Genomic DNA, 27,872 nt, shown 5'->3' on the forward strand with positions numbered 1-27,872 from the left:
TACCAAAGGATAAATGTGCTGTATTCACATGAATCCTAATGACAAACACACTGCAGTTATAAGCACATTATAGATACACGGAACAGTCTCTATATAGTCTGAACATAGATACAAAATAAGTTACAGTTGCTTTGTTTCCCATCACAGTAGGAGTGCAGCAGACAGTCACTGGGTCAGTGGCCGGGGAGCAAGCCAAGGAAAAGGCCAAGAGGAGGATGGAGGGCGCTGAGCACAGTGGGGATTTTTGCCAAGAACACTGAAACTCTACAGAGAACAAGGTCCCAGTCCTCTCAAGATGGTCTTCTGAGAACCAGCACAAAGTCCTGCTTGGTGACATCCAGTGGCTGAATTTGAGCTGGGATGCTCAAGGTGGATGGATGGGAGGCTCGGCAGGAATAGGCACAGACAGCATCTAGCAGGTCAGCCCACTCTCCTGATGGCTTGGTTGGACTTCTGTGATGTTGGGAACACGAGGCACAGGGCCAGAAGGCACAGTTTGCTTCTAGGAGATGACAGATGGCCAGATTGATGGCCCACCAAATGCTGGTGAGTGCTTTCCTTTGCCTGGATACTCTGGGAGGCTGTGTGAGGGGTTGTGTTCAGATGGTGCTGTGCTCTGCCACCAGATAGCAACATTAGGACCATTATTCATCACAGAACAGGGACAAATGGAGGATCAGAATCCTCTCTCTTTGGGACCTCGGGAGTTTGGGAAAGTCACCTGAACTCCTGAGTCTCTGGCTTCTCACCTGACAAATGAGAACAGGGGTGATGCATACTTGCCTAGGGCATTAGTGAAGACCTCAGGGACCAACATGTATAAAGTGCCTAACACTGCTCCTGCCACACAGGAGGGGCTCACTGTATGTAAAGAAACTGAGTATCCAGACAGCCTGGGCCTGATAAACTCATGACCTACAAACACCCTGTCCATGAAGACCACAGGGCAGCTTCCTTGTGCTTTTCTACCAAGGTTTTCCCTTTCTCTCCCCATCTGGGATTCTTGAAGACAAAATGACAGACAGAGTTCAAAGTTCAAGTTTGTTGAGGAAGACAGGGTTTTCCAGCTAGAAAGATACAAAGAACAGGGGCCAGTGTCTCTTCGGGTCTGGGATGTAGTGCCTTAACGAGGTGTCTCCATTTCATTATCCTCCCCGCAGCTTCTCCTTTCCCTCACAGCTCCCAGCCCCTGAGAAAATTTCTAATTAGGAAGCCAAAGAGGAAAAATAAAAGCACAGAAAAGAAAGCGAATTGTCTACTCCATGGAAAGCCTTTCCCATCTGCTTAGAGCCTCGGTGTGGAGGCACTGGGGGGTAGGGTGGCCTGGGCCATCTGTGGACCAGTCCATTGCCTCGTGTCTCTGGGGATGGGAGAAAGAGGGGAAGACTGGAGACGCAGGCTTTTATCCTGGGACAGAGGAGGTACAGCTGCCCTTCTTCCAACCCTGGGAACTTGGAAGTGTCCAAAAAAGGATGAACCCTTCTCATCTATATGTCAAGTCACACTGTGTTTGTGTGTGTGTGTATGTGTGTGTATGTATGTATGAATGTATGTATGTATCTGTGTGTGTGTTTGTGTATGTATGTATGTATGTATGTATGTATGAATGTATGTATGTATGTATCTGTGTGTGTTTATGGTCATCATGCCCCTTCTCTCTAACACTGCCTGTCTGGTTACCTACATCTGTCACTCAGATACTTTCCTCTTAGATGGAGGGATAAGGTGGGCAGGCAGCTCATTGGGCAATTCATGCCCCTCCAGCTTGACTTTGATAAGGTGGTTGGCCAGGGCAAACTCCTCATCATCCAACATGCCATCCTTGTCGATGTCGGCTAGTTTCCAGATCTTGCCCAGCACACTGTTGGGCAGCTTGGAGCGTACCATCTCTTTTTTGGCATTGGCACCTGTGATCTTGCCATCCACTGGAGACAGGGTATAGAAGATCTCGTCATACATTGGCTTGTCTCGGGCCACCACCCACTCAGCATCATCAATACCTTCCCCGGCCCCCTCTCCGTAGCCATGCCCAAAGGGGCCTTGCAGGGTTCCCTCGAATGCTCCGCCTTTCACCATCTGGACAGGTCGCTGGGTCTCCTCCTGGCGCACCAGCACCATGAGCTGGGCAATGTCGTGTGCCAGCATGTCATCTACCACCTCCAACAGCTTGCTCTTCAGTGGCTGGAATTTGCTGAAGTCCTGGGCCTGCAGCTGGTCCTGGGAAGAGCAGGAAAAAGGAGGGAGTAGAATATACGGGAAGATTTTCCACATCGGGGAAGGCACTTCCTACTAACTCTAGGATGCTTCCCCAGTTCTTTCTGGTGAAGCAGTGAGGCCAAGGGACTGTGTGAGGAGACGAGAAGAACAAGGGCCTGGGGGGCTAAGGATGGCTCTTTTTATGAAGAAGCACAGCAAAAGCATCTCTTTAAATATTATTACAAAAGGTATATTCCTTCCAAAGTAAGTTTTGGCTGTCAAATGGTGACTCATGAAGGTGGTGGCCCTCTAAGAAGGAGTCCTGTGGGTCTCCAGGAGAGCTTATGTTTGAAAAACACACAGCAAACTGCTTTCATTTCCTGCCTACTAGTTCACTCTCCTCAGGGAGGCAGAGAAGCCATACACTATTAATATTTAGTGAGAATGTCAAGGTGATGAGGGTTGAAAATTAAGGCAACTATAACCACAACAAAAACTAAAGGTCACTTTCAGCTTTACTGTTCTCAATTAGGATACTCACTGGAATTGCCTGGTGAGATGTCTCAAAAGTCTGAACCCCTTCCCCCTTCCAAGCATTCTGACCTAGTAGGCACTGGCAGGCATGTTGACTTTATAAAAGCTGGTCCCCTTGCCAGGGCTACCAGCCCACATCATAAAAGAAAGATGCTCTCCTTTCAAGACCTTTGCATGGAGAGAGCAAGATGGGCACACCATACTGAGAAAAGGTACCACCATGTGGCAGAGTGTAAATAAGAAATATGGGTTAACTTAAAATGTAAGAGCTAGCTAATAATAAGCCTGAGCTATTGGTCGAGCAGTTATAAGTAACATTAAGCCTCTGTGTGGTAATTTGGGGAGCAGCTGCTGGGTATTTGGGATCGAGCAGCTCCTTGACAAGAAACTTCCGCCAACACCTTTATAGTCTTGAAAGATCCTCAACCTAGAACATCCAATTTCTACTTGTTTCTTGTTCAGTAATTCTTAACCTTCCTAATGCTTCAACCCTTTAACATTGCTCCTCATGATGTAGTGAAACCCCCAGCCATAACATCATATTTATTGCTACTTCATAACTATAATTTTGCTACTGTTATAAATAGTAATATAAATATCTGTGTTTTTTGGTAGTCTTAGGTGACCCCAGTGGAAAAGTTGGTCCATCCAAAAAGGGTTACAACTCACAGGTTGAGAACTATTGTTCTAGGAGGACACAGCTGCCCACTGCTGTCCTGGTCTGGCCACAGCAATCTCATTACGTGGGTAAAGGAAGAGGCCAGGAAACAAGGATTGGCACATGGAGTCCACTGCAGAAAACTTAAAGAATATCCACAGCTACAGTTCAAGGGCGAGGTTGGCAGGACACTTCTCACCTCCTCTCCAGGGCTGGGCCAGGAAGAAGAGCTATGGAGAGCAGAACAGGGCTCTATGCTAAGGATCTTGCAGACAAGATATTTCCCTGGGTTCCCAGCACTTGTGTACAAACCCCTTTGCACCCCCTGTTTCGAGATGACACAAAGGCTCAGTGTGCATCTAGTCTCTATGGCATGGTGCCTTCTTGCTTGGCTGCTGAGGACAGTTCCCAGCTTTTCTACTTAAGGGTAATGTGAACACTTCGTTGGGAAAATGCTAAGACCTTAGCTGATTCTTGTACAAAAGGCAGATGAAGATGTTCCTTCTGAGAAGACCCCCCCACACACACACACATATACACACACACATACACACACACACCCCAAGTGTTGGCCCTAGGTTCAAGGGCTTCCAACATCCCCCAAAGATGCTGCCACAAACTATTCCCAAGAAGGGAATAACCGAAGCACTTAAGGATCTTTATTGTTATCCTAGAGATTGTGGAGATGTGCCCCTCACTAGATTAGGTCTTCAGCGTCACCAAACACACCCATGCCTTTGGGGATGCTGGGCTGTTTCTCCCTGGCTTGGCTATGGCACTTGCTGTGAGCAGTGGTCCATCAGGAAGGACATATCTAATGTCATCTCCTTGCATCCGACTTTGGGTTTCTCCCAGGAGCTCTGCCTGCCCCTTCATTCTCTGGCAGCCAGCTAGTGTGACACTGTCTCCCTCCATAGCGTCTCTGACCCTCATTACCTGCATCCTCTTCAGGTTGGGGAAGTCCCCAGGGGAGATCTGGTGCTCTCGTTCAATCCGGCCATAAATCTCAGCCAGGTTGTTCACCAGTTCCTTCTTTTTGGTGTCCTTCCCAAACACCGAGGGCATTTCCTTCTTCAAGGAGCTGATGATGTAGGCATGGACCTGACAAAGAGGGACAGAGAACAACTTCATGAGGAGCCCAGACTGGCCCTTCTAGTCCTTCCTCCTGCCTTGCTTCCAAGACCATTTCTCTCTCCATCCCTTACAGTGCTGGGTTAGCATGGTAAGAATATCAGGAAGTAAGGTCACAGTGGTGGGGGTTAGAATGCTGCCATTGCTGATGCTGCAGAGCTGACCACAGTGGTACCCACCGAGCACGAAGGCATCTACTGCAGTGGTGAGGATTTTCACACTGTTTCTCTACATCGACATCAGCCTGTTCTGTTTACAGATACAGAAAAAGGCACAGAGAAACTATAAAAGCACAGCTATTCTGAGGGTCACTGAGGTGCGCATGGAACCAACCTGGCAATCTAACCACCCACACTCTCCTATCCAAGGAACTGCAGTTCTTACAACTGACCCCTACCTATCAACCTATCTATACTCCACCTTTCAGGACCAGCCTTACCTTGGCCAGCCGGGCTCTCTTGATAAGGTCATTGAGCTTTCGAAGGGCAGCATTACGGGGGAGGCTCTGGATGTCTCTGAACAAGTCCTGCTCTTCAGCTTCAAAGAGCTTCCGGTTGTCAGGAATGAGGAGGGGATGGGACCAGAAGGAGCCGATGTAGACCCGGATCACCTCTGGTGTGTTCACGATCTTCCCCAGGGACCACATGAGGGCCCCATATACCCGCATCAGCTGCTGGGTCTCAATCTGGTCCGCCTTGTTCAGCACCACTCGCATCTTGTCCTCGTGGTTCTTGAGAGCCTTGATGACTTCTGAGAACTCGTCGGAGATGTCCAGCTTGTGGGCGTCGAAGAGCAGGATGATGCGGTCCACCCGCTCAGCAAACCATTCAAGGACAGCAGCAAAATCATACCCTGTGGCAGAGGCATAGTCAATGGGAGGAGCTTTGGGGCATGGACATATAGTGATGGGTCTGACATAAGACAACACAGTCTTGGAAAGAGCCTGGCTCCTCCCATTTGGTTCTTTGACCCTGAACAAATTTCTCTCTCTCTCTCTCTCTCTCTCTCTCTCTCTCTCTCTCTCTCTCTCTCTGTGTGTGTGTGTGTGTGTGTGTGTGTGTGTGTGTGCAGTAGTAGGAATCAAACCCAGGGTCTCATGCATGCTATACAAATGCTCTTTTACTGAGATATAACCCCAGGCCTCCTTAGCATTTTCCATCTATAGAATGGTCATTAGTGAATATTTGGCCAGTAGGATGATGAAGATGATGCTCAATAAATGCTGGATTCTATTATAAGCATTGCTACTCCCACAAAGGGCAGCCACTACCCAGTTATCATCTTATTAAAGTCAGGGGCTAGAGTCCCTGCTGGAAAAAAAAAATAGTCTAGACATTGCTTTTGTGCTGAGATTTTGAGGTAGGGTCTTATTGTCTTGCAGTAGCTCATATGGGCCTTGAACTTCTTAGAAACTCCAGTTTAGCCTCAAACTTGACCACCGTCCCCATCCCCCACACCATACCCACCCCTGCCTCAGCCTCCAAAGTGTTGAGATTCCAGCAGCGCATCCTCATCAGCTTGGACTGGTTTCTGTTTTGAATTTGAATTTGAATTAAGACTCGGAAATTCTTAACAAGGTACCATCAGCAAAACAGAAGATGCAAGTGACCGATGCAGGTTCGAACCATGCCCATTCCTGGTTGGGACAAACCCCTTATAGACCCAAGTGACTTGTTCTCCTGTAGCTCCCAGGCTCACTTCCTTCCTCACTCCTCTGCTGCAGTCCCAAATTCCCAACTCCTATTCTGTACGGAGTCCTTTCCTGAGGATGTGACTGGGCTGCTGGCAGCCACACCTTGTTATCCAGCACTGAGTTACTTTAAATCCACTGGTTCCGGGAACTCTAGAGTGCCTGTTCTGCTCGGTGCCAAGCAGCTGTGGATCATGGAGAAGGTCATGGTTTGGCTATGTAGTGGAATTCAAAAGACTCATATTGGGGGGACTGGTTGCCAGTTGATTTTAGGAAGTGAATGGATCATGAAGTCTCTGAGACAACACCTCAAGTCTGATCCAGGAGGTTTGGGTAGGCATTTATCCTCTCTCTCTCTCTCTCTCTCTCTCTCTCTCTCTCTCTCTTTCTCTCTCTCTCTGTGTGTGTAGAGATATGCACATCTGTGTTCATGAATGTGGATGCCAGAGGCCAGCCTTGGGAAGGTCATTCTTCAGGGTCCATCCTCCATGTTTTTCAATACATATTATTGTATCGAAATAATACAATATTCTCTTTGGCCTGGAACTCACTAAATGGGCTATGCTGGTGTCCCAGAAAGCCCCAGGAATCCCCCATCTCAGCTTCCCCAGTGCCGGGATTACCAATAAAAGGGGACACTGTGGCTTCTATGCCCAGCTTTTATTATGTGGGTTTCAGGATTCAAACTCGGGTCCTAATGTTTACATAACAAGCACTTCACAAACTGAGCTACATCTCCCTAACAATGGGTACCCATTTCCCTCATGTAATTAGGGACCTCTCACTGTGGCCCCAACCTGAACAAAGTAGCCTTATCCTCTTCCATCCCCATTGCACCCAGGGTGCACATGGTAGGTCCTCCATCTGCATCTGCTGCACATAGTATACACAGAATCCTGTTCTGCCTTTTACATCAGGGAAACAGAGAACTGCTCATCTCTGGGCCTTAGTCTTCCACTCTCTAAACCCAGACCCACCAATGCCTTGACCACAGGGTTGTGAGGATCAAATCTAAGAAAAGCATGTGACATTCTTACTTGGCCAAACACCGGGTCCCTTTATAGAGAACTCCGAGTGTCGCCACAGGATGGAGCTTGCTCTGCGGGTCTGTGTTTCTGTAGGATCACTGGCCTGGGTGACTTCCCTGTAGTTTCTACTCAGTTATTAACTTGATATGCTGAGCAACAGAATCCCCTCGCCTATCCTTGGTCTCCGTTTCCGGGATGGATGATCTCTGCACTTCCTTTCTTGGTTTACAATTCTCTATGTCTTCATCCAGAGGTGTGAGGATGGGGAACACAGTAAGATGGAGATGAATCACAAGAATGCCTTTATATCTAGGGAGAGGGAAAGGCTGGAGGCCGCTGCCTCTGTGCCCTGGGCATGCCTACAGGAAGTCTCCAGTCTGCTGACGAGCAGACGGCTTCCAGGAACCTTTCCTATGATGGGGATGAGCACAGAGGCCTCCAATTAATCCTCCCACTTCTGCAAATTCTGCAGGCTCTGGTAGCTGCTATCGACTGACAAGCAGGGAGAAACCTCCTCTGTGGTGTGCGGTTAGGAAGACTGTGAGACTGAAGCCGTGCCTCTGCAAGCTCCCCTCAATGTTCACCCTCCTAGCTCCTGACTACTAGGGGGCCCATGCAACCTCTAGGATGAATGTGAATTGCTTCCATAGCCTGGACTTATAGGTAAGCCCAGAAAGAGAGGCACGGGAAAGGCAAAGACTGAGCACAGTCAGGAGGGGGACACAGGGCTTTCTTTCCCATTTGTTCTCTGAATGCCCTTCTGCAAGTCTGAATCTCTTTTACTTAGATGTAAAAAAAAGTATGGATAGTAAAAACTGGCTTAATGGAGGGCCCATGGTGTAGTCATGAAAAGCAAACCTGATACTAGGAGGAGGAGAGAACTCAGTCTAGATGAAGACTGGCCTAATGCAAGAATGCACAGCATGCCCAAGGCTGATACACCGCTTTATCTCAGGAATGACTCCGAGACCCTCAGTAACTACTCCTGAACACTTTCAACAGCCCATGGTCTTTGAATCATAGGGTGGAGAGACAGAATTCCTCCTGGAATGTCTGCCGGCACCCAGAGATCCAATGGGTAGGCTCCAGGCTAGAGTCTGGGAAGCCTGCAGGGATCTGCAGCTCCTGCCCCCGGGCTCCAGGGACTGGGAAGAAAGCATTTCTAATTAATGCCAGGCAGGAGGAAATCAATGAGACAAACTCAATAAGCAGGGCCACTCCTTAATAACCCAGCACTTCCCTCGCTGTCTGATAAACGGTGCGGTGTTCTTTGCATTTTCAGCTGCAAAACTAAACTCAGTGGAGGATCTCTACAGCCTTCCATTACCCAGAGTGAACAGGGTGTACGCATCTTGCACAAGAGGGAGTACAGACATAGAGAGGTGAGTTAAGGGCATGCCGAAGTACACAGTTGGACCAGATGCTAGCAAATGAAGGTGTAGAACCCAGATCCACACTCTCTTAGCTCTTAGTCCCGGGTGAGCCTGCAACCCAGAGGCCCAAGGTTTACTTATAATGGACATATAGCATACACCTCCCCAAATCTGTTAAGTTCTAGGGATGCTTTAAAAAGAGGGAGATATAGAAACATGCAGCTTCAAAAATGGGAGCCTTTAGCTGACAATACAATATGGAGCAATACCCTAGACACTTGCAGGAAACAACCACAAAGAATGGTCCAAGCAGACCCATCACAGGCCTCAGGTGACCACGAAACTGGCAGTGAGGCTTCAGAAGGCATCGGGGCCCAGCCGCTCTGTGCATGCATGGGTTTAGCAGCTCATTCTCTGAGGAGCCTGGGAACCCCTTAGTGCTCAGGGGTAGGCTATGGATGTAGGCTACAAGCTGTATTGGCACAGATCCCTGAAGTCTCAAGAGGAACCCTGGAGAAGACAAGTTAGCCCCCATTCCCTGCCTGGTCTTTCCCAATAGTTATGGGAATGTACTAAACGCTGAGGACTGGGACCTGGGAGACCAGGACTCACATCCAACTGTGTCATCTGCTCTGAGCCTACTGAGCACTTGGGCCAGGGGTCTCCATTTATGTGCAGTCGTGGGATGAGAGCATGAAGCCCCAAGGTGGCTTTCCCAGTGTGGAACTGGCGGAGTCAGTCTGAAACACAGTCAGGAAATGTGCCTTCCATGTGAGAAGGCATGAGGCCTTCCAGCACCCTCTGCACACTGCTACATCCGTGCTCCTTCCCGGTAATGAACCAGGACCAGCCACATCCTGCCCCTTCCAGGAACAGCAAGCTTTCTGTCTGCCCTTCCTGCCTCCTCCAGACTCTTCTTTCAGAACTGAGCGCAGCCTGAAGCTTCATGGACTTGTCTTCTCTATACACATACACCCCGACCCCCGGCCTGGACAGAAGGCCACGCTGAGACAAAGACCACACAGTTTGACATTAGCCTAGGGCAGAAGGCTCATCCCAATGATGGCTGAGGCTCTGGGAGCTCCGAAGAGCAACTGTCAAGGGTTGGGCAGTCTAGAGTAAGGTGTCTCTGTGCTGACTTGATTCTAACTCTTCTGCTGAGCCATAAGCCCTGAGCCAGGCAGAGGCATGGGGAAGGGACTGTGGGTTTAATCAGCAGGACCATCTGAGGGGACCTGGCCCACCTGGGCTTGAGGAGGGTGGTAGGAAGTACCCAATCTACTATGGCCAACCCCATAAGTGAAGGAAGTCTGGGCAATCAACTTTAGATTTGTGTAGACACTTGTGTGTGGATGTCAGGAGGAGTATATACGTGTATGCGGGGGAGGCAGGGTGTGGGTATATGTGTGAAGAATGTATAAGTGGGGGGGGGGGGAGTCAAGGGGCTTAAAGTGGAACTCTGGCTTTATGGCTAACCACAAGGAACGATGGGAGAGCATGTGTACCCAGACAATGTTCCTGAACCGGGTCCCATCACCACCACCACCTGGATCACTGGGGTATCTGATATCCTCCCCGACTCTGTTTTTTACAGGGTGCTGAAATCAGCACTGCTCTGGGCTGGTGGCAGCCCCACCCCCAGCTTCTGTTCATTCTCTGGCTGCTTTGGCCAGCAGCTGCATTGGTCTGGACTCAGGATGGCAGACAGCACCCTAGCAGACTCATTGTTTTGTGCAGAGAAGGGAGGAGCCTGATGCGTTGTTAGTTCTTGGAAGGAGGGGGTGGAAATACAATCAAGGTCGCCAGTGCCCAGTGTGTGTAGAGCAGGTCTGAAGACAAAGGCAGGGGAGGACGTGGAGAACGGAAAAGAACGGAGCAGGACAGGAAGGTGGAAGACGGGAGTCCCTGAAGACAAGGCTGCGTTGTACATCGGCACAGGCCCAAATTCAAGGGTGATGAACCACACAGCTGACCCTGGTCATGTAACGTGCACCCTTGGAGAGCCGCTAAGGAGGGAAAAGGACTGTGGACTTTGTCATAAGGCTCTACAGTGCATTTTCCTGAGACATCAGGGGTTTTGTCAGGCCACAGACCTCAACTAGAAGTCCAAGTCTAGTGCCCTTGGGCCCCTCAAGGCTGTCCTCTCCAGGCCTGCTTGCAGGCCAGGCTGCATTGGCCTAGCAGGTGCATGAGACGCAAACCCCGACAGCCTGTGGTACTACTCTGCCACTGTTACCCTGTGGACTGCCCTGTGAGTCTTACATCCTTTAAGGCCTAGACTCAGACCCAGGGCTCTGGGGGTGCAGACTGACTGCTCCTCATTCCACCAGAGTCCAGAGTTAGGGGCCAAGGGACCAGGCTTCCTGGACCTCATCACAGGTCATCAATTATAGGAATTGGAAACACGGTTTTCTAGATGCCCTCTTGATTCAGCTGCTTCCTTCCTCTCTCCTTTCCAGGTTTTACCTCCTGGGACAGGGCGGGAGGGGTCCTGCTCAGATACTTCGTGATGCCTCACTCCCAACACGGCTTTAGAAGTTGGGCTCTAGGAAGGCCTGTCCGGGGCTCACCTAGAGAAGGCTATTTCTCTCCTATTGCTTGGGCTCACACACAGCTACTGTGTGGCCCCAAGGAGCTGAGCCTTTCTATACTCACATTCCCTAGAGGAGAGTTTCTCCTAGCAGGAGAGAGAAGCTCAGAACCTTTCCTGGCCCTGCTAAGCCTCAAGGATCCACAGCCATGGACCATATGCCTGCTGGTCTATGACTATCTTCTCTGAGGCTTGGGAGCAAACGGGTACTGAGTTGCATAGGGGCCATGCCCTTGAGGAAGTGGTTCTTGGACCCTGCTGCGGTGGCAAGATGGATAGACAGATCTACGTCAGTAAGGGGTCATGGAGCGAATGGTGCTGAGGCACATGCCACAGGGAGGCCTGTGTCACCTGAGGTCAACTCAGGAGAGAGCCCTGGCCACTTCCCAGAGAGACTTGCCAGTACAAGGCTGACCCTTCCCGGAGGCAGACTTCTGAGTGCTAATTTGGTCCCAGTCCAGGCTGCTAGCACCAGGTTTGGCGAGAGTGCATCTCATCTGATTTTCCTGCTAAAAGCATAGCACAAGAAAGGCTAGGCCAGTGGGGTATTGGGGTACAGACCTGTAACCCCAACACTTAAGAGGGAGAGACAAAAGGATCAGGAGTTCAAGGCCAGCCTTCAAAATTCCTAAACCCACACTGAAAGGGTAATGAGTCGGCTACTCAGAGGCACATAGCAGATACGACAGGAGAGGCCAGGAGTGGGTGACCACCAGCTCAACACCCGCCAGGAATGCCGCTTACCTCGACTGATCCTCTGTTTCTCCCCAGAGAGGATCCCTGGTGTATCAATGACACTGATGCTCTCCAGCACAGCATTGGGCAGCTGGGCACACACAAACCTGCACGGATGGTAAGAGGAAGGCTATGGTGAGCTACTGAGGCACCTCGCTGGCTCAGCTTCCATCACCCGACCCTCCCGTGGGCTACAGGGTATCAGGTCACCTGCTGTGGGCATGTTAGGTATGCCGGCTAATCCCAGGAGTGAGTTATGGTTCTCTTGCCACCTACTGTATCCTGTTTTGGAGTGCTTGGTACCTAGCGTGCTTGATAAAATGTTGGCTACTCCATAGTGAAATCCTACCTCCCATATGTGTCCAAAGCCTTGTTTTAAACGCTTGTGGCTTCAAGTCTTTAATGATCCCTGGTCAGCCACGTCCTTCCTTGAAAGGCTTCACATAGCTTGGCCAACTCCTGATGGCCAATCAGAACTCTACCTCCTCCAGACAGTGCTTCCAGTCACGGGGCAGGAGGAGCCTGGACATCTGCAATCTGCACATAGTCAGGATATGGCGACCCCCTTCCGATTTGATCACTCTGCACCCCCCCCATCACTGTGCATCCTGCATGTGTTCTGCAAGCCTTATTTAGCATGAGATAGCAAGCAGGCGGGTGCAGAGATCACAAACCCACGGGAAGCCATGCTGAAAGTGACTGCGGTATGCCTGGAGATCTGTTCTTGGAAAAACTCCCCAGGTGACCCCGAGGCAGTCTGGGCTCATCCTCTGAGCCCTTCCTGTCAAGAGGCCTATGACAAACCAATTTTGATCCCTGCCTCTGGTGGAGGCAAAGATGCTCGCTGTACACGGCAATGACAAGCCAGGGTGCAGAGGTGCCAGCATCCCAAAGCCAAAGAAGGGTTTGTTAGAACCCTGGCCAAGAGATGGTTTCGGGGGAGGGTTTCTTGGAGGAGGCAGCATTGGGGCTGTCCTTGCAAGATGAGTCATACCACCCAGGAGTGTGTTATTTGGGCATCTACAGGGCTATCTCAGCCAGACATTACTCTAGGATGACCGTCTAATGGCACTCAGGAGGAGCAGCGATGGGTGCTGACGAGGTGTGAAACTCTATAGCTGGCACTGGACTGACGAGTGGTCACTACTGGCAGGCCCCGGATGGCCCTATCAGCCACTGTCTTAGTGCTGTGTGCACACTGTCACCCGTCCTCTAGTTAGAGGGTCCTACACTGAGCCCCTTTCTTTTGTCTCTCCCTGCTTGTATTTTTCTTTCTTGCTTCAGGTTCTTCTTCCTGGAATCCCTTTGCTCGCCCTTCCAGGGCCAATTCCCCCATCGCTTCATGCCCAGGTCAAATGCCGACTTTCCTACATCACCTTTTGGGACTACTCTCCCTGCTGTGACATAGGCAGCATTTCTTCCTGCCTTACTTCTCTTGCTGAGCTCACCCCAGCTGCTGCCTCCAAGGACGAGAGTTTCCTGCACTAAAGCAAGCACTCCACCCCCTGGTACCATGCCCGGGGGATGGGACAGTCCTTAAGACAGCCGCTCTGCCTTCTTTCCTCAATCTGTTTCACCAGAGCTGCACGGTACAGGTCCCTGTGGCCAGGAACCCTGAAGGAACCTCACCTGTGCCTGCTCTTTCCCGTTAACATTTTCATCCCCGAAAGGGAAGTGAAGCTTTAAGGGGAGACGGAGTCACCTTCTGTGTACTCCCCAGCCCCACAGCGCCTTCACATCTAGGCTTTTAATGAATCATTTTCAGAATATTTTAAATTATATTTTTTCCCCTACGGTTTAAAAAAGAAAGCGGTTCAGCAAGACAGACAATGAGGCTGTGTCTTCCCTCACCCTTCTCCCTCTCAATTCCAAGTGTGAAATCCACACAGTCACAGCTACCCGCGCTCTAGATGCTTTTCCTCTCTCCGGTTATCTTTATATGTTTGCAGGAGGAGAGGGGGCGTCCAGAGAGTCTGTGACTTGCATTTTGTCATCTCATGGATGAGGACAGCAGTACTGAAAGAGGTTATGTGTTGTTAACCAGACTTTTCAGGCACATGCGTCCTTGGTTTCAAAAGTCGAATTAATCATATAGTCAGTGGGCCCTCCTGGGTTTGGTTCAAGACATAAAGGCACTCCTCCCTCAGGAATGTGCTGGCTACTATGGTAATTACATCAATCTGCTATCATAACTGACCACATGCCATTACACAGAGATAACTATTATCACCATAAGCACAGTTATCCTGAAGGAGCTTAACCGCTAACCTTGGCCCGCCCATCTCTTTTGATGACTGTCTCTCAGGTACCCCAAGTTCTTCTCTCCTCTCACCTGGAAGCTAGCTCATCTTTGCCTCTGAAGAATGAAGCTCCCTCGCTGACTTACGATCTCTCGCTGCAAACTGAGGTACCCGAAATTGAATGAATCATGTCTCCCACCCCCAGACGCCCCGGTTCATCCCCAACTGACTCATTCTTCTACATCCCTTTCAACACATACTATTCTGTGGTTTAGTCTTCCATGTGCCTCTCTTCCCCTCTACCTGGATCAGGCCTCCGTCCCCCAGCTCCAGGTAGCAGAAACTCCTGGTCTCAAGGACCCCACCTCAGTGCACCTCAGTACCCACCACCCCGATCCATTTATGCAGATTCAACTTTCCTTTCTAAGAAGCCATGCCCACCTTCTGAGGATCCTCCCTACTAGAACAACTCCCCACAAGTGAATTCGTGTCCCCCAGGAAACATGTCCTGCCAGTTGGCATTCCACACTGTCCCACACCAGGCCACCTGTCCCTTCTTGTCTCAAAGTACTATGGGTTACATGTCACTGCAGGAAGGTTTACAGGATAAGAGATATTGGGAATGTTTCTGGGCAACAAGCCTCAATTTCCAGAGATGGAAATGGTATGGATGGGTACCCATTTCGCTCACTGAAAAATTAGGAAATCAGTTTAAAGATTAATTTGAAATTCTTTTAAGTATGTGTTTCCATGTGTGTCTGTGCTGGGTGGTGCTGGATCCCCTACAGTGAGCCGTTGGAAGTCAGTGCTGTGAATGGAACTTGAGTCCTCTGTTCTTAACCTCTGAGCCATCTCCCCAGTCCAGGAACCGACTTAAAAAACAAAAAGCAGGAAATCCACACTGTCACTAACCGTCCTCCATAACCAACCATTTCTGTTAGTTACTGTGCACTGACTGATGCTGTCCTAACCATAACCTACCATTTCTGTTAGTTACTGTGCACTGACTGATGCTGTCCTAACCATAACCTACCATTTCTGTTAGTTACTGTACACTGACTGATGCTGTCCTAACCATAACCTACCATTTCTGTTAGTTACTGTGCACTGACTGATGCTGTCCTAACCATAACCTACCATTTCTGTTAGTGACTGTGTACTGACTGATGCTGTCCTAACCATAACCTACCATTTCTGTTAGACACTCTACTCGGTGTTCAGACTCTCACTTTGCCTCTGCTTCAACCCGGCAAACGATATTATTGCTCTCCTATATTACACATGAGCAAAGTGAGGCACACAAGAGCTTGGTAACTTGTCCAAGATCCACAGTTCAAGGTGGGATCTGATTCCAGGCTCATCCAAAGCCAAAGTCTAGGATCTTCTCTTTTACTTGAAATATTTCCAATAAGAAAGAGTAGCCTTGAAATGAAGTGCAGAGTACATGTAAAATGGATTAACCACTGACAAGCACAGTCAGGATCCTGTCCACTCCAGTTAAGAGGAGTTATAACATGAAGGCTGAGATTAGCTTTCAAGAGCAATGGTTCTCAACCTGTGGGTCGCAACCCCTTGGGGGATTGAACGACCATTCACAGGGGTCGCCTATGACCACTGGAAAACAGGCATTTACATTATGATTTATAACAATAAAATTACAGTTATGAAGTAGCAACAAAGATAATTTTATGGTTGGGGTCACCACAACATGAGGAACTGTATTAAAGGGTCACAGCATTAGGAAGGTTGAGAACCACTGGTCTAGGGTTTTCTCCACTCAAAGCCTCATGGTGACTTCGGTATTTTCAGGCCTGAACTCACCCTAAGGGGAGGGAGGTGACCTGCCAAGGCCACACAGGGAGCTTAAGAGAACTACTGGTCAAACTCAAGGCTTCTCTAGCCTTCTTTCCAGGTAAGAACATTCAGGAACAAGAAAGAACCTTCTATTGCTCCCTTCTGCTTGGACAAATAATCCTAGGCATAGTGTAAGTAAGCAAGTCCCGGAAAACATATAACTTCCCTTTGACGTTTTTATTGGGGTAGGGCAGGGTAGGGCCATGTGACTCACCACACTGTCAGATCTCTCCCTATTCTGTAATCAGGTGGCCTCAGCCCAGCACTCATAACTGTCAAGTCCCACAGCCCATGATGACGACTCAGTTACTCAGGAGACAATCAAGCGGCTAGCATAGAAAAGACAGTCTCCCAGAAACACACCCCTCTCTTTCCCCCCCCTGTGCTTCAAAAAGAAGCAAAGAACCTATCTGGATTCTTTGTGCACCCACCCCGCCCCCCAGCACCCAGACTCACCTGTTCAAGAAGGCATTGCCAAAGGCATTGAGCTTTCGGAAGGGTTTCTTCGGATCCACTACCAGGGCGTTCCCAGGGATGATCCCCTCTACGTCTCCTTGCATCACTGCTATGAAGGAATCAGTGGTCGGCTCGGGCCCAATTCTCATGCCTGGGAAATCCTGTTCCAGCAGGTACCTGCAGGAAAGGGTGCAGTCATGTAGGCTTGGTGCTCATAGATGACCCCTTTGTCTACTACACACTGCCTAGACACAGGTCACGGGGCAGGGACAGAACCAGAGCAAGCACTGTACAGAGGAGGTGGGATTTAGCTGAACTTCACATGCTCTGTTTTCTTGGTCCTTTCCCCCTTCCTGACTCAGGAAGGAATGAAGGAAAGCCAAGGCTTGACTCTGAAGCAACCGTGGGCTGAAGCTGATCCCTAACTAGGATATTGCAGAGTTCACAAATCAAGGTTACTGCTGAAATTCACACACACAGGCAAAGAATCAGACAATCCCAAGGCTCTCCTGGCTTCTTGGAGATCATTAGCTATATACATGATTGGTTATTTAATACAGAGCGTTTATATGTGATATAATGGAAAAGCAGCCTGGAGGGTAAACTACACACAATGAATTGCAACCCATCCTAGATTTGTGTGTGTGTGTGTGTGTGTGTGTGTGTGTGTGTGTGTTCTGTAGAAATATTCCATATATACACATGCTACAGTTTTTGTGATTAAGCATACTTACACGTAGATGACTGAAGGTTTTTTCTTATTTTTATTATTTATTGTGTGTGTTGTAGTCCTATTTATGTATTTGTTTGTGTATGTGTGTGTGTTGACATGCGTCACTGTGCCTGTGTGAAAATCAGAGAATAATGAACTGGCTCTCTCCTTCCACCGTGAGTCCTAGGATGAAACTCAAGCCATTAGGCTTGGTGGCAGGAGTCCTTCCCCTCTGAGCCATCTCATTGGCCAACTGGAGTTTTTAAGAGTTTATACCTTCCCTTCTTGTCACGACCCAACTGGCGCAGCTTCCAGCATGTGACCACATTCAAGACACTCTGTGTTGGACTTCCACAAGACACCTTCCCTCCCTTGTGTCCTTAGGCTTCGGGAAGTTTCCTTACCAAGATTTCAGTTTGTGGAGGGGTTCTTGGTTGGAAAGTCTAGCTCTGCATTCTTTTAAAGGGCTTGGGTTTTATCGTTTCTACCTGAAGTGGAATCAAAATTTACCTTTTATCTACTGATGTTTTTCTACTGCACCTGACACCCGCACACACACGTACCCTGCCCCCAACTTGTACAGACATAGTAACCACAGAGGATGTGTGCAGCCTCTAGGTGGGAATTTACATACTCTGCAAGATTATGCAGATAATAGCTATGCAGCGGTTTTGTCTTATGCGTAATACATCTGGGAGACAGCTCAAATTTACTTTACCCTTGTTAATTACTACGTATAATCCCGTGATGCGAATTATTACAAACGCTTCTTAGTGAAATCCTTCTTGCTATCTAACAGCAGTTTCTGTTGTCTAGAAGGGAGAGAAATGGCTGTTCGGGAATTGATACACTTCAGTGAAAGAAGGGAAGAGGAGGAGGGGTGGTTGCCTATTTTTACGGGGTGGTTTTTAACGCCTTCCCTTTCTACTTCCTGCACCTGACTCTTCTCACACACGACCCCAAGCAGGCCCCTTCCCTGCTCTGAGCCTCATGGTTTGTTCTACTAGGAGACTGGTCAATGTGATCTCCGGAGGGCCTTCTGTTTCCTGGGCCACTGTGCCAGGAAAGGACTCTGGGTGGTATCATCTGCAGCCATTTATTCTCATCCCTTGATGAAGAGTACTTTTGAGGGGGCAGGAGGATGGTTGCTTCTGAAATTCTGGCCATGGCACAGCATGACAGGTACCCCTCTGTTCTTCTCTCGGCCTGGGCAGTGAGAGTCCAAGGCTACCTGTTTCCCCCACTCTGCTGCCCCTTATAGAGGCTAAGAGCAAAGGCACATGCTTAGTCAGGGAGTAGTCACCACCACCAACAGACAACAGAGTTCTTTAGGATGCCAGCACAAGTCTGGACACAGACAGTGGGAGGCTGGACTGAATACAAGTGCACAGATGTGTCCTGGGGTAGGACTGGCCAGACAGAGGATAGTCCTGGAGCATCTTTTGAGAGAGCCAAAGGACACTGCCCGAGAAATACAGACCTACAAATGAGGCCCCAGGAACAAGAAGCAATGAAATTAACTTTATGGTTGGGACAGAGGGGTCACCACAACACGAGGAACCATACTAAAGCATTAGAAAGGTAGAGAACTATGGCGTTAGAAGATTCCCAGATGATTCAAACACACAACCCAGGGCATTATGAGATGCTCTGTATCAACTCTATCATTTTCCTGGTAATAACCATTGACATGTAATAGCAATTCTAAGTCACATTTTATTCTGAAACTGACAATGCTGTCTCTTTCGTCCCTGTGGTGCCACTTGAGGTAGACACTGAGGCAGCTGAAGAGTGAGGTAGCTTTTCTCAGAGTAATAGGGTTGGGCCCCAACCTCCAATCAGTGAGACACGGGTATCACCCTTCTACCATCTTGGACGCCTCTGAGAAATCACTTCCCAGAAAGCTAACCAAGGCCCAGGGAAAGACAAAGCAGCTCCGAAGCCAGAGGCCCAGCTTCCCTGGCCCAAGCCTGAGCTCCCTGCCATCCTTTGCCTCTCCAGGTTTCCTGCTGGCTTCCTCCGGGTCCCCAGTGGGCTAGCCGTGCCTTCAGGAAGCCTTCAGAGCAGAACTCTACTCCACGGTTCCCAGGCAGTTTAGGCTGGGTTGCTACGGACTCAGTCCCCAAGGAGCCTGTGGGAGCAGCTGCTGGAGCCCCAGTCCCAGAGGAAGCTGTTGATTTCTCAGAGCCTGGAGTGCTGTTGTCCAAGAGGCGAATTAGACAACAGCAGTATTAGGAAGCTTTGTAAGTCTCGGTCACCTCGGCAAGCCCCTCATACCTCGACTAGCCACGCCCAACAACTGGGAATATAAAGGAAGAATTTCTTCCAATCAGAGAGTCACTTTGAGAACTTGCATTGGAACTGTGATGAGAATGAACATGGAAGTCACACACAGGGCTGTACGTTCTGCTTTCCTGGTGAGACCTTTTTCCCTTGGGGACTTCCTGAATGAGACAGGACCATGGGCTTTCTAACTACGAGGGCTATGCCTTTTAGAAGGCACCCAATTTAAACACTGTGGTCTCAGCATCTCCCACTACCACACAGAGTATCATAGTTTAGCCTTACTGCTTGCCTGCAATAGGTTAGACATTGTCCTAAATGTTCCATGGCTCATCTCACTTCATATCCATATGTACTATAGGTTGGGAGTGTTATGTCCTCCTTGTCAAATGTACCTGGGAAGTAAATCTACCTTGTAGGCTGTTCGGAAGGTTCCGTGGTCACAATTGTTACACATTTAATTGGTACCCGATACCGAGCGTCTTATCTCATTTTAAAGGGGATGAGACAAAACATGGGTTACAGATAGCCTAGGATTTGAACCTGGTATTTGGATGTAAGAACCCATGCCTTTAATCACTACACCTACCATCTCCTTCTATGGCTTAAGCCTCCTCCAAGAAATGGAGCCATCTCTTGGAACAGGCCAAAAATGATGTCCTGCCCCGTGTGGAACTAGAAACAGAAAGTGAGAGAAGATACAAAAGTCTATGATTTGGCAAGAAAGCTGACTAAAGTCGGGGCCTGAGGGAAAGGGGACGCTTTGGGACCCGCAAACTCAAGAACATATGTGTCTCCAGGAATTCAGGTCCTGGGTGCACACTCAGTCTCAGTGACTGCAGGTGGCACACAAAAGTTGTTGTTCCTAGGTTACAGGGGCAGGTCCTGGTCCTGTGGTTTTCACAAGGACAATTAGGAACAGTAAGGCCAGATGCTCTGTGGGAATCCATGTGCTGACTTGGGACAGTTGATGTTGGCAGCTAAGTCCTGTGCAGCCCCGTGAGGAGGTCAGTGTAGTGGGTGTGGATGGGAACTCTGGGGACAACTGTGTTGCAGCAAGGCTACTTATTGGTTCCCAAAATAATCACACAGAAACTGTATTAATTAAATCACTGCTTGGCCCATTAGCTCTAGCTTTTTATTGGCTAACTCTTACATATTAGTTTAACCCATCTCCATTAATCTGTGTATCGTCATGTGGCTGTGGCTTACCAGCTAAAGTTTCAGCATGTCTATCTCTGGTGGTGGCTCCATGGCATCTCCTTGACTCCACCTGCCTTCTCCCAGCATTCAATCTAGTTTTTCCCACCAACCTAAGTTCTGCCCTAATAACAGGCCAAGGCAGTTTCTTTATTCATTAACCAATAAAAGCAGCACATAGACAGAAGGACCTCCCACACCACAACTGAACTAAAAGGATGGAAAGATCCATTCTGAGGCAGCCTCAAAAATGTCCAGAACGAAGAAGGCAGCAGCAGCAATGAGCTCTGTTCTTTAAAAGGCAGCTCAGATTCCAGCCTGGGAAACATGCTGTACTCAGCAAATGAACAAAGGGCAACATGCCCAGCCTAACAGGTCAGCTTCCTGCGGAGTTACAGAGCCATGGCCTGAGGTGGCTGGGCCTGCTGGCCTCTTATGCTCACGTGATCCAAAACTTGCTCACCACATATGGGTCTGGGGAAACACAGAGTCTAAGGAGGCCACCAGGAGGCCCAGAGGCTACAGTCAGAGAACTGGGTGGGATAAATTCTCAGAGACATTTGGGTTTGTCTTGTGGCGCTGGGTACTCCTCACACAAAGCCACCACTGTGTCCAGAAAGGAGAATCTATTGAGGAATTGCACGCACTGCTTCCTTACGGGGAGTGGGACAGATCGCCTCTGTTGCTGGGTGAAAACGTTCCCACAGCTGGGTAATAAAAGAAGACTGGGATCAAGCCTGACTGGGACAAGCAGAGACAGGGACACACGAGGAGGGACAGAACACTCGAGACTGTTCCGTGTGGCCATTACTGTTTGCTGGTGTCATTCCACGCAATCAGCCTCACCTGTGCCACGCCATGATATCCGTTCAGTTCTGAAGTGGAGTCAGCCAAAAACCAGCATGCCTAGTTTGAGGTCCCACACACTGACAGGATTTTGGTGCCTCCTCTCCTTTGCCATCCAATGCAAGATAAATAAAAGCTAAACCATAAAATATGTGTGGGGAAACTCAACACAAATCTGATTTTTCCCCATGAGGGCGATTTTTCTTCATATGCTTCTTAACTAGAACATTACTTCATAACATTTTCCTCATTTTTTCAGGCCCTGCTTGGTTGGCAATCTCAGTATGTGGTCTCCTTTACTGATGACCTAAGTATCCAGTGTTCGGCATAGAGCCAAGAATCTCAACCAGGCCTGCCTTTCAGGCACACCTCCCCAGACAGAGGCCCAGGTTTTAAGCTGCTACTGGGACTACACCCTGGGGGAAAGAACTGAAAGGTTGGGGGGGGGTTGCAAATACTGCCGTTGGAGGCTCTGGGTTGGGTGCCCCAAATCATCTGGAGAATCTGTTGTTCTCTTGAGTGGCTTAGGAAACTCATACAACTCTACCACCCACATGACCCTGGACAAGTTGCTCAAAAGACTAGGAGGGCCAGCAAGACGGCTCAGTGGGTGAAGGTGCCTGCTGCCAAGCCTGACAGGCTGAGATTGATCTCTGGCATAGTGGAAAGAGAGAACCCACGCTGGCAAGTTATCCTCTGACCTCCACATACAGTGCACACACATATAGGCAGGCACACACACATGCACACATGTACCCACATGCTAAGTAAACAAATAGGTAAAATTTTCAAAGAATAGCCGCTACCTACCTGATGTATAAAGTAGGGAAGCGCCTAGTTCCTAACTACGGCAGCTAAAAAGTAAAACCATTTCAGGTATTCCCCAAGTTTTGGGAAAGCAAGGCTAACAGCAGACTTTGCCCACAATGACACAAACAATAATTAGAGAAAATGATTCCTTCCATGTCGCCTGCAGGTACTTGGCAGATCTCCCCCTCATCTCTAAACGCAGTTCAGACGTGTACTCCAGCCTTAACAGATTCATTGCCGCCTCACCCAAACCACACACACTCTTCCCTCATTTGGGCAACAGCAGACCTCAGGGTTCCTCCTCTGCACAGCTGTGCAGTATTACGAGTTTTTGGGTCACGCATCTGTATCTTTGGGTCACTCAGCCATGGATCCTTCTACTTTAAAATAAGATCAGGATAATTCTTGTTCCATTAACCTGACTGAGTTCTAGGGAAACAGTAACGTGTCCACACAAAGTGGGTGGAAGACTCTCTATGGCTAGGTTAAGAAAAGTTAGCTCCACGCCCAGGCAAACTGGCCATGGTGCTGTGTACACGGGACCCTCAGCTATGGGAAGTGCTTGCCACAGGAGGATAGTTTAGAGCTCAGATCATCTGGTCTTAGCATTCCCTTCCAGGCTCCATCCTGTGACAAGTCTTCCTACCTAGGACATGAATGACTCTGGCCTTCTGGCCTTCTGTATATAATATGGAGAGGCAGCATGCCCTTACCTTACAGGCTGTGGCAGTGCTGGAAGGAGACTGTCCCCTATCTCTTGAGGGTCAACCTCAGCTAGAAAGAAGGGAGGGAATGATACCACCCCCAACATGGTGCCTGGAACTAAATGGTGTTGAACTGGCTATGAACTATCCAATTCCCATGAGGTGGTTATTAAGATTCACATTGTACAGATAACAAAACTGAAGGTCAGAGAGGAATGGTGGTGTGACCTACCCTATCCTTCTTATCAGTCTCTTGGCTAGGAAGTAGGGGAACCCAGGTTCTGCTGACCTAGCCTGGGTAAGACCTTTGTGCCACAGCCAATGAGGACGGGATACAAACCTTTCTCCAATGGTGCCTCTAGTGCCCTCCAGACGCCTGGCTTCAAGGTGATTCCTCAACTGGACCTGAGGCAGGCAGATACAGCTCCTCCAGCCTTAAACGTTTTGCTCCCTTCAGGAACCAATGAGCCTTAGATAGAAGTAACTGGATATTCACCCAGCCACACTTTGAACCCAGGACCCTTGACTCTAAGAGAATCTTTTGGCTCAGGCTGGCAGGAGACTGAAGTGGTGTAGGTACTGCAGGCAGAACTGAGTCCACAGATGAGTGGCTGTCCCTGGGATGGCGGCCTCTCCACCTTTGGCTTCCAAGAAAACCACCTTTCCTGGAGGTGATCATATACTAAAGGCCAGGGTAAGGATTGGGACCCCATCCCTATCTATCCTGGGACTGCTAAGAGATGGTGCAACCCCAAGAAAATGCTGCTCCACCTTTGGTGGAGGCTGCAGAGTTCTGAAAGAAGCACGAGCACCTCAAAGGGCCAGCTAAGATGGCCTCACTTTGGAACACCCAGCATCCCAGTCGTTCAAGGCCCACTACGGAAGAGGATCAAGATCAACCCAGACATTCCCGTGGGGGTTCTGAATCTCAGACCTCCCCACGTCAGCCCAGGCAAGGTTCAAGGAGGCCACAGTAGCAGCTGGGACCTGGAATGGCCCACATCCATCCCTACCGCCAGGAGACAGAGGAGACACGGAAAGAAACAGGAAGGGGTGGGCCAGCAGGTCTAACAGGTCCAAGGAAGGAGGGGCTTAGAGTTGCAGGCCGGCAAGAGAAACAGCAGAGGCGGAAGGAGGCTGCCAGGAACACAGAGCTACTGTGCTCCAAAGAGACAGACTGTGTTGGAGGGAGCAGCCCACAGACCAATTTATTGTTTATTTTATTACTCTGGGTTGCTGGGCCTCAGGCCAGGGAAGTTATTTCAGGCAGAGATCATAGCACGTTAATTAGTTATTAGAAGAATGTCCTTTCTGTGTGTTCTTCCCAGGACAAGAAATAGGACTTCATGGTGTGGATGAAACTGAACTGGAAGTGGATGGAGACGAAACGCCAAGGACGAGGGGAACCAAGGTGCAAATCCTTGTTTCTGGAGGGGAAAGGTTCCTCTGAGGTGCAGGCCTCAGACAGAGATGGGAAGGCTCCTAAGAGCCAGCGAAGGGCACACAGAGGCAAGTGCCAGTTGTGCCTGCTGCCATCTTGTAAGACCACTGCAGAATGTGACTCTTAATACAGAACTTTTTTTTAATTAAATATTTATGAAAAATGCTGCACAACCTTTGGCCTAGTAATTCTGCTTCTGGGAAACCCCAGAAAAAAAAAAGAGCCAGTCTGTGGGAAAGATGCTCTTCCGGGTAATCTTGCAGTAGCGAACAAATTAGGAACAACTAAGAACGCTCAAAAGTAGTATAGCTAATTAAGAAGCAAATTGCATCTATACAAAGTGAAATATTATACAGCCCACAAAAACAATGGTTATGTGGGGCATATTCACACTATAACGATAATTAAAAAAAAAACCCTAGCATACAAAATTACATTCATGGCATGTCTTTAACAGAGTATAAAACAGCTGTAGTCCAGGGAAGGCAAATATATTATTTTTAATGCTTTCTTCTGGGATTTAGGTTAGGGACAGTTTCGTTTCATTTTCAAATTTTTTTCTCTTCTTTACTTTCTAGTAACAAATGAAACTGTTGGATTTTATGAGGGGAAAGCAAAGTGTGCAGTTTGGTTTGGAAAACCCTTATGTTATGCCCCTTGCTCTGCTAGAGAACACTCTCCCTCCTCCTGCCCTACCAGATGACTCTCTCTAGAGGGGAAACAGCTTTGGAAGCACGAGCTAAATTCAGTTACTGATGTGAGCGGGAAGGGGGACCCCTTGGGCTTCGAGGATAAGAGAGGGGAGGGATCTGCCCCCCTTAGCCTTCTGTCCCCCTCAGATAAGGGATAATGTGGGGTACGTCACCCTGCCACTTTCTCAGACCCAGTAACAGCCAGCGATGACTCAGGCAAAATCAGGAGGGTATCTCACACAAAGGCGCTTTAAACCTTTCTCTGCCCGGGATCCTGCTCTTAAAACACTTGCCTCCCTTTTTCCCTCCCATTTTGCAAGATGGCTGCTGGGAAATTCCCAGAGCTGAGGTCCTGGAGAAAGGCTCAGGCACAGAGCCTACCTTGCAAGTACCCTTGCTGTGGGAAGATGTTCCAGTAGCTTAATGTCCTTAGGGTCATGACCAAGGATGATGAGAGGGCCAGGGCAGGCTGTGCAAGGCCAAGAACAGTTTGCGGGTGGCCCACACTTCCCATGAGACAAAACCTAGCAGAGTGGAAGGCGCTGATCACAAAAGACCTTGTGCACCCAACCCAGGTATCTCTGAAACACGTTTGGTACCAAACGGTGCTTAATAAAAATGAATGGCTGATCTTGAATCCAAGATTCTCCCTCTGTGTTTCCAGTAAAATCCATTCAACACTACAGGCAAATTTAGGGCTTTCATGTATTTTTCTAAAGATAGCTCTACATCTTTCATTAGGTTTTTTTTTTAAAGGAAAGTGATTTAGATTTTTAAGAATAAAGTAAAAGCAATTGATTAAACTCTCCTATTTAAAATAGAGTCAGCAAACCATTACTCTCCCCCTCCCCCCGGCCCTCACTTTAGAAATCATTTGACCTTGTAAAACTGCCGGTCAAGAGGACAGCCCAAAGACAAACTTGACTTGGTGCCCTGTTCAGACATGACAGGTTAGCAGGCTGCGCACAGTGCTCCCAGAAGTTTAGCACTGAAGAGAATGAGTCACCGGACTGTCAACTCTCCTGAGCACATGGTTTTGTACATCACAAATGCCAACCCAGAAACAGGAGGACCACTGCTTCTGCAGGGGAGTACCCTTGACTCTGGGAGGGCACCAAACCCTCTCTCCACACTATAAGAGCGCACAGACCCATAAGCACTCCTCAGCCTTTGCAAAGACAGCACTGGCCTTGCAGACTCGCACACTGAAGATGGATAGAGGCCTGCTCCTCAGATAGGAATGTTCCTGCCTCTGGTGGAAAACACACAAACCTTTCTCTTTGAATGCCTGTAGGACTTCTTAGGGATACCTCTAGCCCCCAAATTCTATCATTTAAAGGAATGGAAGACTCACTGCTAAAGTTTCAGGCTTTTAGCTAACATTTCCTCGACATGTACCTAGGGCCACATCCCAGGTCTGCATCCATACTGTGTGACTCTGAACCATCAATTCCCCTCTGCATCAGCTCCACTATCTTGCCTGCAAAGTCAAGGGGCTGGATGAGGCACATCAGTATCTCCTCTACTTTGGTGAGTCTTTAATATTATTACTGAACTAATAAGATCAAAGAAGGAAACATATATTAAAAGTATTCTGTTTCTGGGCTTGCTTCACATCCTTTGATTCTCTAAGAGAAAGACGCAAAAGCTCTGACATAGAGAAGAAAAAATGATTAAAAACAAAAACAAACAAAAAAAAAAAAAAAACAAAACAAGAGGCTCCAGGGTCCACAGTCCACCATCTCTCCCAGGCCTGTGACCGTGAGAACTCAGATGTAAAGGTAAGGCTTCTCTACACAAGATGAGAGGTCCTAGCCAAAGGGAGGGTTACGACACCCCCGGCAGTACTAGATGCCTGGTTCCTTCTTTGCCTCAGCTCCACAACGCACAAACCAGACAACAGAGATGATTCTTAATTTGAAACGTTCAAGGGCTAAGAAAGCAGAGAGGCATCATGCAGAATTCAAGGGGGGCTTGGCAGCAGGGTCAACTTTTGAGGCCTCCCACAGGGATTTCTTCAGAGCCCTTAATCAAGACTTTCCACGTCACCCTGAAGGCTCAGCACCCAGCCGCGGCTCACCTGATGAAGGTGGTCTTCCCGGTAGAGTACTGGCCCACCAACAGGACCATGGGCTTGTTGTCGAAATCAGCATCCTCCAGGGCAGGCGAGTGGAATTCATGGAAGCGGTAATATTCTTCCAGGGGCAGCAGCTTACTCTTGTAGAGTTTCTTGAGCCCGTCACTCACAGTTTGGAAGACCTCGGGGTCCTTCTTGCGGCGATCATCGCTACCCAGCCAGCTGAACATCGTGGCAGCTGGGGAAAGGCTCCAAGGAGAGGCACCCGCCTGGGTCGAGTCGCCGCCGCTACCTCACCGGAGCACCGGGCTCAGATGCACCATGGCCCGGGCTGCCCCACTTGCTGGACCCAGCCCAGTCCCTGCTTCATCCGCAGCAGGGTTGGTGAGCAGGATGCTGTGAACTGAGCTAGGAGAGCTGCAGCCTTGGAAATTAAAAGCGAACCTGCCTGGAAGCCGGTGCGGGGTGGGGGTGGGGAGTTGTGGGGGAGGTCCTGGGTCTCCCCAAGATGCGTGGCTAGAGGATGCTCGGGCTCCACTGCTGTGGTGCCCAGGAAGCTCCGAGTAGGCGGCCGCGCACACAGCTCTGCATCCGCAGCAGCATCCCGCCGCCCCCGGCGCGC

General features: G+C 49.1%; 1 protein-coding gene across 1 annotated transcript; it reads right to left on the reverse strand.

Annotated features, from left to right (window-relative positions):
• Window positions 1–27,872, reverse strand: Ehd3 (EH domain containing 3). The gene is made up of 6 exons (XM_048416343.3): window positions 27,254–27,872; window positions 16,486–16,662; window positions 11,945–12,042; window positions 4,959–5,371; window positions 4,325–4,489; window positions 1–2,217 (listed from the first exon to the last, which is right to left on the reverse strand). Exons 1-6 carry the CDS (start codon window positions 27,478–27,480, stop codon window positions 1,690–1,692), a joined length of 1,608 nt encoding a protein of 535 aa, XP_048272300.1. The 5' UTR covers window positions 27,481–27,872; the 3' UTR covers window positions 1–1,689.

Source organism: Myodes glareolus, chromosome 6, assembly GCF_982192425.1.
Source record: "Myodes glareolus chromosome 6, mMyoGla1.1, whole genome shotgun sequence".
Taxonomy (NCBI): domain Eukaryota; kingdom Metazoa; phylum Chordata; class Mammalia; order Rodentia; family Cricetidae; genus Myodes; species Myodes glareolus.